This window comes from Alligator mississippiensis, chromosome 1 (genome assembly GCF_030867095.1).
Source record: "Alligator mississippiensis isolate rAllMis1 chromosome 1, rAllMis1, whole genome shotgun sequence".
NCBI classification, from domain to species: domain Eukaryota; kingdom Metazoa; phylum Chordata; order Crocodylia; family Alligatoridae; genus Alligator; species Alligator mississippiensis.
In genome coordinates, this window is record NC_081824.1 from 299,432,840 (window position 1) to 299,446,858 (window position 14,019).

The 14,019-nt window shown below is 40.4% G+C and overlaps 2 protein-coding genes across 3 annotated transcripts in view; one reads left to right on the top strand and one right to left on the bottom strand.

Moving 5' to 3' along the window:
• The window catches only part of UBASH3A (ubiquitin associated and SH3 domain containing A), a 35,453-nt gene that overhangs the window by 5,853 nt on the left and 15,581 nt on the right, over positions 1-14,019 (top strand). Inside the window, exons 4-8 of the mRNA XM_019487181.2 lie at positions 804-1,002; positions 2,956-3,125; positions 4,051-4,259; positions 8,746-8,872; positions 13,252-13,360. Coding sequence (XP_019342726.1) covers positions 804-1,002; positions 2,956-3,125; positions 4,051-4,259; positions 8,746-8,872; positions 13,252-13,360 — 814 coding nt within the window. The remainder of the gene's footprint in view (positions 1-803; positions 1,003-2,955; positions 3,126-4,050; positions 4,260-8,745; positions 8,873-13,251; positions 13,361-14,019) is intronic.
• RSPH1 (radial spoke head component 1) overlaps positions 3,626-14,019 on the bottom strand; it is a 71,111-nt gene continuing 60,717 nt past the window's right edge. For both annotated transcript variants that reach the window (XR_002090138.2, XM_019487179.2), the window contains one exon: positions 3,626-4,207. The gene's annotated coding sequence lies outside the window, so the exon portion shown is untranslated. The remainder of the gene's footprint in view (positions 4,208-14,019) is intronic.

Sequence of the window (14,019 nt, forward strand, 5' to 3'; positions counted from 1 at the left end):
GTTGGATATGGCCCGCAGCTCTGTGTTTCACACCATTGTCCAGAAGTAACCCAAAACCAGACTTACAATATAAGAAGCTTAAAGATGCAGATTAATGCCTAGTAGGCCATACTAATGTGCCTAAGCTGCTCACTTAGGTATGTTTGTAAATCCTTAGGCACCAATGTCTATACCTTCAGGCATCTAAATACTGATAAAAACCTGGCCCCTATGCACTTCAGAGCCAAAGTCTTATTCCAAATTATTTATTAATTTGTAATGAATTTACTGCTTTTGAAATATGCCACGGTCAGTCTGGATTAAGCAAAGAAAGGATAAATAAGCAGCGGCATCTGCAAGTTCTCATACAATGCTCTTCAGGTGTTTATGATGGAAACATTTCAGCAATTAGAATGTAATTTACACTGCACGAACATTCAGTACTCATCCTTCCTGCTATGATGCCAGTAAGAGTGTCGATTAGTACTTAATTATGATGGTGGTTTTGTGGTTTGAACATATGCCTGCTAGAAAAGGGACTGTTCTGTCTGATTTTTTATAAGTCCATGCATAATTGCCAGATGGTTAGATCTTTTGGTCACTTCATACCTGAATTGGATATTATCAGGTAGTTTACAAGTGAAGGGAATATTCCATAATATGTCTATATTATACTCTGTACTGGAAGTATTCTATTATAATATCAAAATGTTGCATTGCTCGGCCTCTCTTGCATTGTTGCAAAGACTCTCAGAGAAGCTGAACCAGTGATGGTTGGATGATATTGATTTGTAATGCATATGTCAATATGTTTTCTTTTTTAGTGTGAAGATCAGAAAGTGGAATTCTTATATGAAGCCCTGAAGAAAGTTGGTGATAGGTTTTTAAATACCTTTCCACCAGTCCCTTCCCTATCACTACATTCATCTACCAGCTACCTTGGGTTTTTTGTCAGCGATAGCCATGCAAATATCATGAAAGAATTTGCTGTGGCTTTTGCTAGTGAGGCTTCTGCCTTAGCAGGTATGATCAACATCAGGTAGAAACTGAGCAGACTGTAGAACAAAACTGTTTTTATTCATGGATTTTCTTGATATAGCCTAATTATTTAGAGAGGGAAGAGCCAAGGACTCTGAGGGAGGTGATAAGCATTTTACTGTGCAGCTGTGGGATGTGTTTACAGATTACAATGAAGGACAGCATAGAAAGCCTTAGTAATTCTTATATCTTAATTGTACTGAAATAGTCTCTAGGGGCATTTTTATGCATGCTGTGGAACATGGCACTGGGCGCTTTAATTAGCGAGCTGCACTAATCAAAAGCACTCATGCATAACATGTCTGAGCGTCGTCGTGCACCCCCTGGGCATGGCAGTGCACCCCCTACGAAAAGGTGCCGTTGACAGTCACCGCTTGCCACCTGCCCTCCACCCCACCACTACCGACACTGCCGGCAGCATCTGTGGGTAGTCGCTGACCCACGGGAGCTCCCACTTACCGCCACCACTGCTGCACTCCCACCATCGCCGTGCCCCCCCAGCTGCCAGGGGCACGCATCATTCATGGGAACACTGATACACATGATGCAAAAGGCTGCCGGAGCACATCAATTTTTGTGCTCCAGCAGACTTGATTAATCTAGTCTGCACTGACTGCTGCCTTTCCAGTGCATCAGAGTTGGCTCTGCATATGTGTATAGGAGCTCCAGTCATGAACCAAGACACCACTTTGCTACATGGTGTGTACAGATAAAACAAAAAGAGGGTCCCTGCCCCAGGAAGCATACAGGCCACCTACATGGCAGGAGATGGTGCACACATACAGAGAGATGGCAGAATTCAATGAAATAAGGAGAACAGTGGTGGGAAGCATGTTAGGCAGTGGTCTCAACACACCAGTAGCTTAGCCTTTGTAATAGTTAGTAAAGGGAACAACAAGGCCCAATGCAAAAAGAAACAGAGTAATTTTATCAGAATAGCTTCCTGTCATAGAGGTTTACCACTCATTACATCTAATTTCATCAGCATACAGAAGATCTGCACACGGGTGCTATGCATCTCCCTTTAAGCCACAAATGTTGATCCTGGCCTCCTTTTCTGCCCCGAGTTTGCATGGGTAGTTGTCAACCTACGGCTGCACTAGCCAGGACTGCTTCTGCTTGGGAAAGGGAGAGGCAGATGTGATCTTTGGGACTCTAGCTCTCTCCTTGGGTGAGGAAGGAAGTTGGGCTGGAGGTTCCTTCACCACATTTCCCTCTTACTGTTAGTGTAGTAAGGTAGTACCCTGGGAAGCTGTAGAATCTCCTTCACTGAAGGTTTTCAAGGGGAGGCTGAATAAGTGTTTGACAGCAATGATTTAGGGATAGCTTTCTTGCATTTGTGCCTGGAGTTGGATAACATATTCCTCAAAGCTGCTTCCAACCCTGTGTTTCTGTGATTCTAAGACATTCACCTGGGGGTGGAACATGTAAGTTCCAGTCTGCTTCAGCAAATGTTTATTCATGTATTGATGCAAAGGGAAACACCATCAAAAGGCGACTGAGAACATCCTGGTTTTGTATCCATATAGCATAGGGACTACAGCACTCCCTTGGGCGTGGGTTCAAATCCATTCAGGCAAACAAATTTAAATCCAGGTCTCCCACCCCCTAGGTGAGTGCCCTAATCCCAAGGCTATTGGATAAAAGTGGGGAGAGAATAACAGCAGCATCATGAGGGATCTAAATCCAGATTTTCTTTTTACATCTTAAAGTATTCAGTTTTGGGGCGATCAAAACATTTTTCAGTAAATAAACTGTTGGCCAAGAATTCAGTCAGCTCTACCATTATTACATTGTTTAAAATGCTGCATGGAAGTCACTAGTGTACAATTCTGCTCCTTGGTGCTAGAAAGACTAATATAATGTCAACATCTGTGAACAGCATAGGTAATCTTAATTTTATTTGGTGATATCATAGCATGATTCTTTTATTCCTAGATTGCCATGTGAAGCCTTGTATAAAGCAGCTCCACCTTACTTTGGCTCATAAGTTTTATCCTCACCATCAGAAGACCTTGGAACAACTGGCTAGATCTATCAACCCAGGAGAGGGTTGCCAGTGGATAGCTACTCTGTACTCTAGGGACATGCGCTTTGTACATTACCAGGTACAGCATTATTTATTCTCCTTTAGCCACATATTTAAAAGCCTTTCTAACACAGATTTGTTTCTTTTTGTTCCATTGAGAAAAAATGTGTCTGTGCAGAATCCATTGGCTCAGTTTAATGAAAGAAGTAATTCAATCCATTGATTTAATATACAGTACTAGTATACTAGGTGCATCCACAGACTAAAAAACTGTGTTCAAAATCAGTAGAAGATATCTATGGAGAATTACATGATGATCTGACATGCAGATCAGCAGTATTTAATTCCATACTCTTAACAAGCAAACCAGATTTTTTATGGAAGAGGAAAATAAGGAGACAGGAAATACATAAATAGCATTTGAAAGTAATAGTATTCTTTCATGGAAGATCATTGCTTTCCTAGGCTAGGGGTGGTAATCCCAGCTGTACCAGTCTGAGAAATATCTGTACTCAATATAGGGAACAGTTCTGTCCCTTATAATTTTCTGATTAAAAGAGCCGCGATTAAAACTGGACACATTTTTCATTTTTTAATAAATTTTTTAAAATGTTCATGTTGATTTTTCAGCAGTTTTCAAACATATCATTCCAATACAGTATATTGTGCTATTCAGGATCTTATAGCAGGATTTTATTGGCAATATGGGAGAACTGAAAATTGTTGCGGGAAATGTACCATAAAATATTTTATGTAGTTACTAATCTATTGTTGTTGTACGTAACTTTTTTATGAAGACCAAATGTACTGGACATTCATTTTATGTATATATTGGACCTATACTATTACACTCTATCTCTGCTAAAGAAAAATGTCATCCATAAATAAGTTACTGTATACAAAAGGCATTGATTTTTCAGTGTACAGTGCACAGATCTTCTCTGAAATTCCCCATAATTTATAATAGAGTCCTGGAAGTGACATATTTTTTTATTCTCCATCAGACCTTGCGAGCAATTTTCCAATACAAGCCTCAGAACATTGATGAACTAATGCTGAATGCTGGGGATTTGATATTCGTTGACCGAACACAGCAATCTGATGTCAGTGAAGGCTGGGTGATCGGTACCTCACACCGAACTGGGTGCAGGGGATTTCTTCCTGAAAATTACACAGAGAGAGCCAATGAATCAGACACATGGGTTAAACACAGGTTAGTGAAACTCCTCTCCATAACTGCCACAGGAATACATGCATATTGTATACCGGGCTCCCTTACATGATGCACCACAATAGCAGAGTTCTTCTCTTGACTCCCCCTGTTGGACTCTGTTGGTTGATGTTGGACACCTGCAAGGAGGCTGGTTGATTCTGGCCAGCTCACTCTAGCACAGAGTTCTTGCTTAACATCACCCAGCACCTAAGGAGTTTGGGAAAGGCTGTATGGGCAGAGGGCTTAGGGTTGGCTGTGCAATGTAGCACATAGCATGCAAATGTATCATACAGTAGCACCAAAAATTGGAGAAAATAGGCCACTGAGAGTTGAACAAGGGTGAAGCTTGGGAGCAGGAAAACCTGGAGAGAGGCAGACAACCTCCTGGGTTGGAGTTTGTGTCAGAGCATTGTTAGTTTCTTTGTAATTAAACCAAACCTCAGAAAATTATTTTCTAGAGTATGTGTGTATGAATCTATTTCAGGCTGTCATCTACTTCCCTTCCTTTTTCCATTTTCTTTTCCTTGTTTGCTCATTCTTTCCTGGTACTCATCTGTACCTCCAAAGGGAAAAGAAAAAAAGAAACTAACAAGACTAGGCCTATGGTCACATTAATCACTTCTCCTGTGTGGCATCTTCCATCCTTCAGTATTTCTTCTTTTCTTTGGTTTTTAAGTTTGGTAAGCAAGAAATATGTTTTTGTATGTGTGTAGAAAATGCCTAGAGCATTCTGGCAGCTCAATTTATACAGGAAAAAATATTATATAGAGGTGTATGCTACATCTACATGTATAACTATTTAAATAAATATTATATATATTTATATATATAAATGTATATATACTATATATATAAGTATATATATGTGTGTATGTATATATATATAGTGTGTGTATCTATACACACTATGTAGTGTATATATAGTGTATACAGATACACACACAAACAAATACACATGTATATAAAGGTATACAACATACAACCTCAAGCAGGAGATTAACTATTAAGGCATCTGACAGCACACATCCTTCACACCTCTACCCACTGACACCTCACTTTTAGAAGGACATCACTAACAGTGCAGTACAGGTTTATCTCTGACTCAGCAGGGACACAAGACATCCATCTCTTTCCTAAAATCTCCCTGACAAGCTATATACCAGACCCCTCCCACATCCCCAAGCATGGCTTCTACACAGTTTGGAGGAAACAAGCATACGTGGCCTTAACATATGCAACAACGCAGTGCTCTTGTATGAGACTTCCCCGGTGTCTTTATTAGAAAGAATCTTGAATACAATATTAGGTTCTGAGTACTTTCAATAGCTCCTGTTGTTTTTTTGGGGGGGGGTTCCTGAGAGAAGCCTCTCTTTGATAACAAGTATAAAAAGTGGCTACTTGACAGTGATTACAGCACTTTATTTTCAAGTGCTTTTTGTAACTCTAATGAATAAAAACAGTTGTTTTTTTAATGAAGACTTTGATTCAAGAACATTCCTTTGAAGTAAAATATATATCAACAAATGCAGTGATAGGGGAAAAGGTTGATGAATAGCCTCAATAAATCAACCAGTAATACATTTAAAAGTAGCCATTCTTAAATGCTGTAGCCTGCTAGAATGTATGCAGGTTAGTGATCAGTTCTCAAAAACTAGCAATCCTTTTGCTAAGAGTGGCTGGAGAAAATAAGACCCAAAACATGAACGTTCTTAAATGGCTGCTGCATAATTAATTACCCCTCATAAACTAATGAACAGTATATTTTAAAATCCATAGAAAATTCAGTCGATCTGAACAGATGATGTGCTATCAATTTAGGGAACTTACTGTATCTTCAAAAAAAAAATGATGATTTAATTTAACTAGTTTCTATTTTTACCATAATTGCATGAGTGACTTTAAATCAGTTGCAGATACATTTACAGTTTTATAAAATCCAAAGTGCTGCTGCATATGAAGAAACTCTCAGGATATATTAAAATTGATTTTTCTGACAGAGAAAAATGCCAGGGAAAAACAAATTTGGCATATGTTTGCCTGCTGTCTTCATTTTAAAAGATGGAGAAATCCATAGACTCTGTATAGCGAAATGCTGGAGATACTGTAATCAGGGAAATCCTGTATGCTTCTGGCAGGGTCAAGTATACATTAGAAACAGGAGCACCCTCTCTTGTCATGATCTCTTGTGCATTTACTTGCCAGTTTGCTCCATTCTCTGTGTAACAGGAGATGAGCTTCTCTCCTGTTGATTTTTATGGCTTGTTAACTTCCTTAAGGCCAATCTATATTTTATACAAGTGTGGGAAGCAAGCATAGTCACTCTACGCTGACAATTGGTATACATACATCTCAAACTGAGATTAACATACATCTCAGTCTAAGAACACTGTCACACTAAGTTTTGCGTAAGTAATGTGGCAGAAGATACTTTTTTGCATAACCTAAACATATTGATGACTTAAAAATATATATATATTGTATTACTTACTACTTCTCCTTTCCTCCTGTTCATATTAATGGTGACAGTGATAACTAGTAATAAGATGTAGAAGCCGCTTCTCTACGTCACTGCCACTGTGATCTTGATATCACTTCATATCAAAAGGCATCTGTTTCATTTCCTGTGCTTAGCTCTGTAGTCACATGCCCAACAGATGATACAGATAAGAGCTCAACTTGGTGTATAAAGGACTAAAATATAGTCCTGTATCCTCGAAGGGTGGAGGGAGGGAGCTAACCATGTATAATTTCCTGTTTGACACTTACATTTCAGGAGGTTTACACACATGGCTTACCATCATATACTATAGTTTAATGTTCTAGCATGCTTTTCTTAGCTTAGGAGTCGCATGAGCAAATGTATAGAGAGCATATAAATGAAAACTTGGAACAGGAAGTATTCTCGTTTAATAAGAGCCTTCTTATGGCTCAAAATGTGCTTCTCAGATTTTGGAACTGGACATCTAGGCAGAAGCAGAACTGTTCATCCCAGAACATGTAGATGGAAAATTTTATTGCCACTATACTTTTGTCATTGACTAGACAGCTGAACCAGTGTTGACGGAAAGGGAGGAGTAGTAATATGCTGTGGTGTAGGACAGCAGTTAGGAATGTGGTAGCCAGAGCTGACCCAAGCAGGGTGTGGGGCCCAGGGCAAATCAGCCCATGCAGGGCTCTTCCCCTGCCCCAACCCCATGTGCCCCAGACCCGAAGAAGCTGCTGCAGCCATCTGCAATGACCGGGGGGGGGGGGGGGGGGGGGGGGGCGGCAGGTAGTGAGTGGCTGGATGCGAAGCCAGTGGCACAGAGTTGCCATGGCTGCTCCGCCCAGCTCCACAGGGCCCCCCAAAGCGCAGGGCCCAGGGCAGTCACCCCAATTTGCTCCCCCCCAGGTATGGCCCTGGTGGTAGCCAGGTAAAGTATCTGGCCACCACATTATGAATCCAAAAGTATGAATTTGAGACTTGTTCTGGATTTGTATCAAATGCTTGTATCCCCTCCCCAGTCCTCCATTGACCCAGCTATAAAATGAGTTCCTAGTCACTGAGTTTGGGGAATCAACAGTGGCTGGATGTAATGCTAGGCATATCACTCCCCTGTGTGTTTTTATTTACAGAAACTGGCATGCCTCATATCATGCCAGTCTGATGGGTCATCTCAGCTTTGGCAAATCTTTGACCCAGTTCAGCCAGAGCTATATCAAAGGGATATGTCTGATACTGTTCCTAATGCAGTGCCACTTACTTTCCTCCCATTGCTCAGGGGCAGGGGGATGGGGGTGCAGGGGTTATGACTCATAAATTAGCCCAATGGGGGATATGAGCACAAGTCACTTTGAGGATCTGGATTTACTGTGATTTGTGAGTCAAACAAATTGTCCCAACATGTGTTGCTTGCATTGAGGCTACAGCCAAGAAGGTACACATGTCCATGAAAATGTACCCAGTCATTTCATAACCTGTTGACTCATTTAGCCATAAAAAAGGAAGGAGGGACAAAAGAGATGTGAGGGCCAAAATCTTGGAGGCCTCAAGTATTAGAACAGTGTAAAAGTGTAGTTGTTAAAATCTCCTTATTTGGTGCATGGTTACATCCTTTGTAAAATGGTAATAGTAGGGTGATACCAGGAAGGAGCCTGAGCCTTATTCAGCACTGAAGTTCATTTGGAGTTTTATCACTGATGTTTATGGGCATAGGATAGGTAGTGGTGACAGTTGTCACAGAGGTGACAAGAGCAAGCTGCTTCCTTAGCTTTCAAAGAATTCACATGTTATGATAGTATTGTTCATTAGCGAAAAACCTGGCAAATGACAAGTACTCTGCAATCACTTTTTCACGTGTATTTTGGAAAATAACATCAAATTAGCACACGATGCTGCAACTCCTTTTGAAGTCAAAAAGAATTTAGCTTTTGACTTCCCTGTATACAAATCCATGCCTTAAGAATCCTATCTTTCTATAAGTCGTTGCTTCTATTTTTCCCACAGGGAATACACACTCATTCCATCTTCTAGACTGCTCACCAAAGATGAAAGTGAACCTAGTGCAAAGCTGAATGGTGAAGTCCATAATCCAATAATGATGAAGAGTGTAACCAAGATGCTTGCTTGCCAGGTAATTGTTTTTCATTTCTTACTGTTTGACCAATACATAAATGACACAGTATGTTCATATAAACATATATTTTTAAATTAACATTTAATGGAGTATTTTTGTTCTGTCTGAATATTTTCTATAAATATATTGCTTTTACCTTATATTAAAAACCTTATGCAGATCAAAATGTAGCAAAAGAAATGAAAAAATGTACATTTTCCTAAATGTGCTGACACACTTCTCTTTATGTGCAAAGAATGAAAGGATCTTCTAGATCAAGGAAAGGCCTGTATTCAGATAGGGAGATAATCTGGCAAATATTGTTCACACTAGTGGTCATGTCTACACGTGTATTAACGTGCTTTAATTAACGCACATTAAATCTAGTACCTCCTGGCTCCTATATATGTGCATGGAGCCTGTTCCGATGCACTGGAAATCCAGTGCATCAGAGCAGACTCAATTAATCAAGTCTGCTGGAGCATGGTAATTAACACACTGTGGTAGCCTCCCATGTTATCAGTGGCCCTGTGCATCTACACACTGAAAAAATACCAGCAAGGCACTTTGAAATGAAACACATTCAATGAGCTTTATTTCAAAGCACTCCACCGCTATTTTTCCAGCACGGGGACACTGATACATGTGATGTGTGGGCACTTTGAATTACCTCAGCTCACTAATTAAAGCACTTGGTGGTGTGTACCACAGTACATGTAAAAATGCCCTCCATTGTGAGGTACTAAGAAAATATGCATTAGCCTGTCTTAATGTGCATTAACTAAATAACACAATTTATTTTAGTGAATTCTAATGCACATTAAAGTGCGCATCTACACATGCATTAACACACTTTTAACACACTAGTTAATGTGCATTAAATCTAATACCTCCAGGTGCCTATACATAAGCATGGAGACTGCTCCAATGTGCTGGAATTCCAGTACATCAGAACAGACTTGATTAACTGAGTCCAGCAGCCTTCTGAGTCTCACGTATCAGCGTCCCCATGCTTAACGAACTTTAGTTCAAGTGTCCCCATTGCCATTTTTAAGCACAGCAACACTGATACAGGAGATATGGTGGAACTTTAATTAAGCCGCTCTAATTAAAGTGTTTTTGGAGGCGCTCTAATTAAAGCACTGCCCCCCTCCCCGAGCATATGTAAAAGTGCCTCCATTCTGAGGTCTTAATACACATTAACTAAAGAGCATGGTTTTTAAGTGACGTTTAATATGCATTACCCTATTTTAATTCTCATTACCTCGTTAGAGAAGCTTGAGAGAGTCCAAAGGAGGGCTACCCATATGGTTAGAAGTATGGAGAGCAGGCTATACAATGACAGGCTGAGAGACATAGGTCTGTTCAGCCTGGAGAAGAGAAGGCTCAGAGGGGAATTGGTGGTAGCCTATTAATATATAAAGGACATGCATTAGGGACTGGGAGAATGTCTGTTCACCAAGGCTGCCCAGGGAAAGACTAGGACTAATGGTTATAAGTTTCTAGAAGACTGCTTTAGAATAGACATAAGGAAAAACTTCTTTACAACATGGGTGTCCAGGGTTTGGAATAGACTCCCCACAGAAGTGGTATAATCACCTACTCTGGATACATGGGCGACTGGTGCCACCTTAGTCAGGGGGGGCACGTGTCTCCCCTCAGACCAGTCCCGCTGATCAGGGGGAGGGTGTCCCCGCAGCAAATCTCACTGCGTTAATGCACATTAAAATAGGCTAATGTGTATTAAAGCACGCATGTAGACATGCCCAGTGGCAGCAATGCTTCTGTTCCAGTGAAGAAAAATCATCTCTTCTGCTTACAGCACGTACTTCAATTTTGGAGAGCTGATTGAGTGGGGGGGAAGTGTGTGTTATATGGAAGCAAATATGGTAATAGGTACTAATGGATCCTTCCTGTGTGAGTTTGTCCAATTGTCTCCTGAACCTGGTTAAAAGATACCCCATTTATTCATCCTTCCTGCCAACTCCTCCTCTGTGATTTGGCCAGGTCTGAACTATGTAAACATGCACTTCAGAAACCTAATTTTTTTGAAAATATCACTTCTCAGCAGAAGATAACTGGCAGCCAGAATGTGGAGGGAAGTTCTGGTCCAAACCAGATGGGCCCAATTGCAACAGAATGCCTCCCATGTGTGTAGCAGAGGATTAAGGCATTGCTATGTCCATGTTGTCCACACATTAGGAAAATGGAAAATCACACAGACACAGTCAACCAATTGCTGCATACAAATATAAAATGCAGGGCCTGGCAAGCTGACTGTATAGCTTCCCTGGAAGTATGCTGATGGCTTCAGCAGTATAAGGCCCAAGCTATTTAAAGGGATATTTCCCAACTCCTATATACCACCTGTATGTTTGAATAGACTGATGTATTCATGATCTGTATTATAAAGCTAAAATAAAATGAATGGATCAGATTTCTATCATACCTGCACTGACATTGTTCCATTAAGCTGCTGGGAATGTAGAAAAATGTGGACACAGAACACAGACTTGGAGCAGAAAGTGTTTGTCTTGACTCCTAAGCAGAGCATTAATAATACTAGGATCTGTTAATGTAATTCATGCCTAGAGCACTCTTTGGCCTTGCATCTCCACACCCTGTGCAGAATACAGGGATGCTGCATGGTTTTGTTTTACCGTGACTTTCCTATCACAAACGCAGCGTAATGCAGAGCCATGGTACTCTTAGAAACTGAGTGTCAGGGCAGAGCATGGAGATGGGAGGAGAGGCAGAAGAGCTAGCAGTAGCTAGCAGTGTCAGGAACGTTAACAGCCCTAGAGGGAACAGTGAGTCACTGCAAAGTAAGGGATAGCTGTCATCCCACTACCTCCCAGAAAGCGCAAGTAAAGTGGCACTGGGAGCAAACTACTCCTATTCACACTATTCTAGCATTGAGCAAGAGCATTGCATGCACTGAATGCATATGTCCCGCAGAAATGCTTCCTGACTGCTGCTTACATGCTCCTTGCACACACATCTTTCAGAGTTGTAACTGAATCCACAGCCTGTTTCTTGCAGCTTTTTACACATCCGTTCTGAAAGGCCATAGGATGGAAGTTCCCTCTGCCTCAAACCAGCATAGCAAGCCAACAAAACCCTAGCTGTGAACCATAATCCTCCCACTGTTGTACTGTAACATCTCTTCTTGAAGTTTAAAAGTCTTTCTCTTGCTGCAGAGCTATGGTATGGTTTAGTGTACAAGCTCTCTCCAAAAGTTTCTCATTCTTTGCATCCTCATGTATTCACTCATTTTGATGTGTACTATTGGAAACATATAGCTGTAGCTTGTATACCCCAGCAGTGATGGTAGACTTAATCAGCACTGAGGAAGTTAGTTTGACCTACTTCTGAGCTTGAGCTTAAATTTGCTTTCCTCAAAGCAGTATAATATACACATAGAGAAGATTATTTGAATTTATGAGAAATACATTTTTTACCTATAAATATAGCTACGTAACTGTCAATGATATACAAATTGGACAGATTTTAAAGAAATCCAGCACTGTTTAAGATATGCATGTGTGTGTCAAATCAAAAAGAGAAGGGGATAATCTCTGAGTAGAAGCTTTGACTTTAAAATCGGTCTGAAGTTAGTTCCTGCCTCTATCGCATATTACTATAGACTTTGTCTAAGCAACTTAGACCTTCTTTCACTAGTGCAAGAAAAGAAAAAAAAGATATTCTCTGTCCTGGTATAGACAAGGAGTTATGCCTGTAACACAGAATCATAGAAAATTAGGGTTGGAAGGGACCTCAGGAGGTCATCTAGCCCAGCGCCCTGCTCAAAGCAAGACCATCCCCAACTAGATCATCCCAGCCAAAGCTTTGTCTAGCTGGGTTATGAAAACCTCCAAAGATGGAGCATCCACCACCTCTCTGGGTAACCTGCTCCAGTGTTTTACTGCCCTCCTGGTGAGAAAGTTCTTGTGGGCAGAAGTGAGAAAAAAACCATGTTAGCTAGCTGGGGTAAATGCTATTTTCCTTTTTTTGTTTTACCTCAAGAAAATAATGTGCATGAAAACTATAGTAGTCTTGTCCATGCTAGAAGTTCACATGCTAGCAACATACCCTTTTCCTAGAGTGAACATGCATTTAGAACCTAATCTGTAGCCTACTACAGTCATAACAACTTTCCATTGACCCCCAAGGGACACAATATTAGGTCTCTGTGTGCCTAAGAACCTCACCTGTAAAATGGGGATAACAACACTTCCTTCTTTTCACCTTGTCTCTTTTTTGTCTTTTTATGTTATAAGCTATTCAGGAAGGGGACTGTTCCTTATTGTGTTTGTACAGTGCCCAGCACAAAGGCACTAATATCTCAGTCATAGGTTCTAGGCGATACTATAACCAAAATAAATTATCTCATCCAGCTTTCTCAGAACATTACTGTCAGAAGAGGCCTGCTGGTGATGCGCCATGGGGAAAGACTGGATCAAGTTTTTGGGAAATCCTGGTTTCAGCAATGTTTAACGGCAGATGGTAAGTAAAGGAATGGGTAGACTGGCTCTTAACATATCAGATTTAAAAATGATGATATGTGAAATATAAACTACTGCTTGGAAATGTTTGCAAACCAGAATGAAATGCTAATGCTGAAAAATAGTTCATAGACAGAAATAGTTCATAGACAGAACACCTTGGGTCTGGGCACACAAACAAGTTACTAATGAAGTAAAAGATGGGAGGGGATTTACCAACTGCCAGTTGCTCTTCAGTAACCAACCTTGTGCATTGTTTTACCCCTTGATCAGCAAAAGCTAAATTATAGTAGTTTAGCCCTTTTTCATGGAGGAGTAAACTGCCATAAATTAGGTTTTATATGCTACTTGGTAAGAGTATGTATATGGGAAGTTATTGTAGAGCAGATGACACAGTTATCTCCTATCCCAACAAAAAAAAAGCAGGTTTTATGAAAAACTGGTAGGATCGCATCATTGGCTTTAAGTGAAAATTCAAGTTTTTTTGGACTTTGGAGGGTGATTCTGAGGTGAAACAAATAGTCTTTTTTTTTTCTTTTTGTGGGAAATGGGAAAGAAATCATTGGGCTGAAGATCTTCTGGGTTATGGTAATTTTTGCTAGGAAAATATTGACAATAATAAGAAATGTTTGCACAGCTTTTACCAATATATATGTCCTA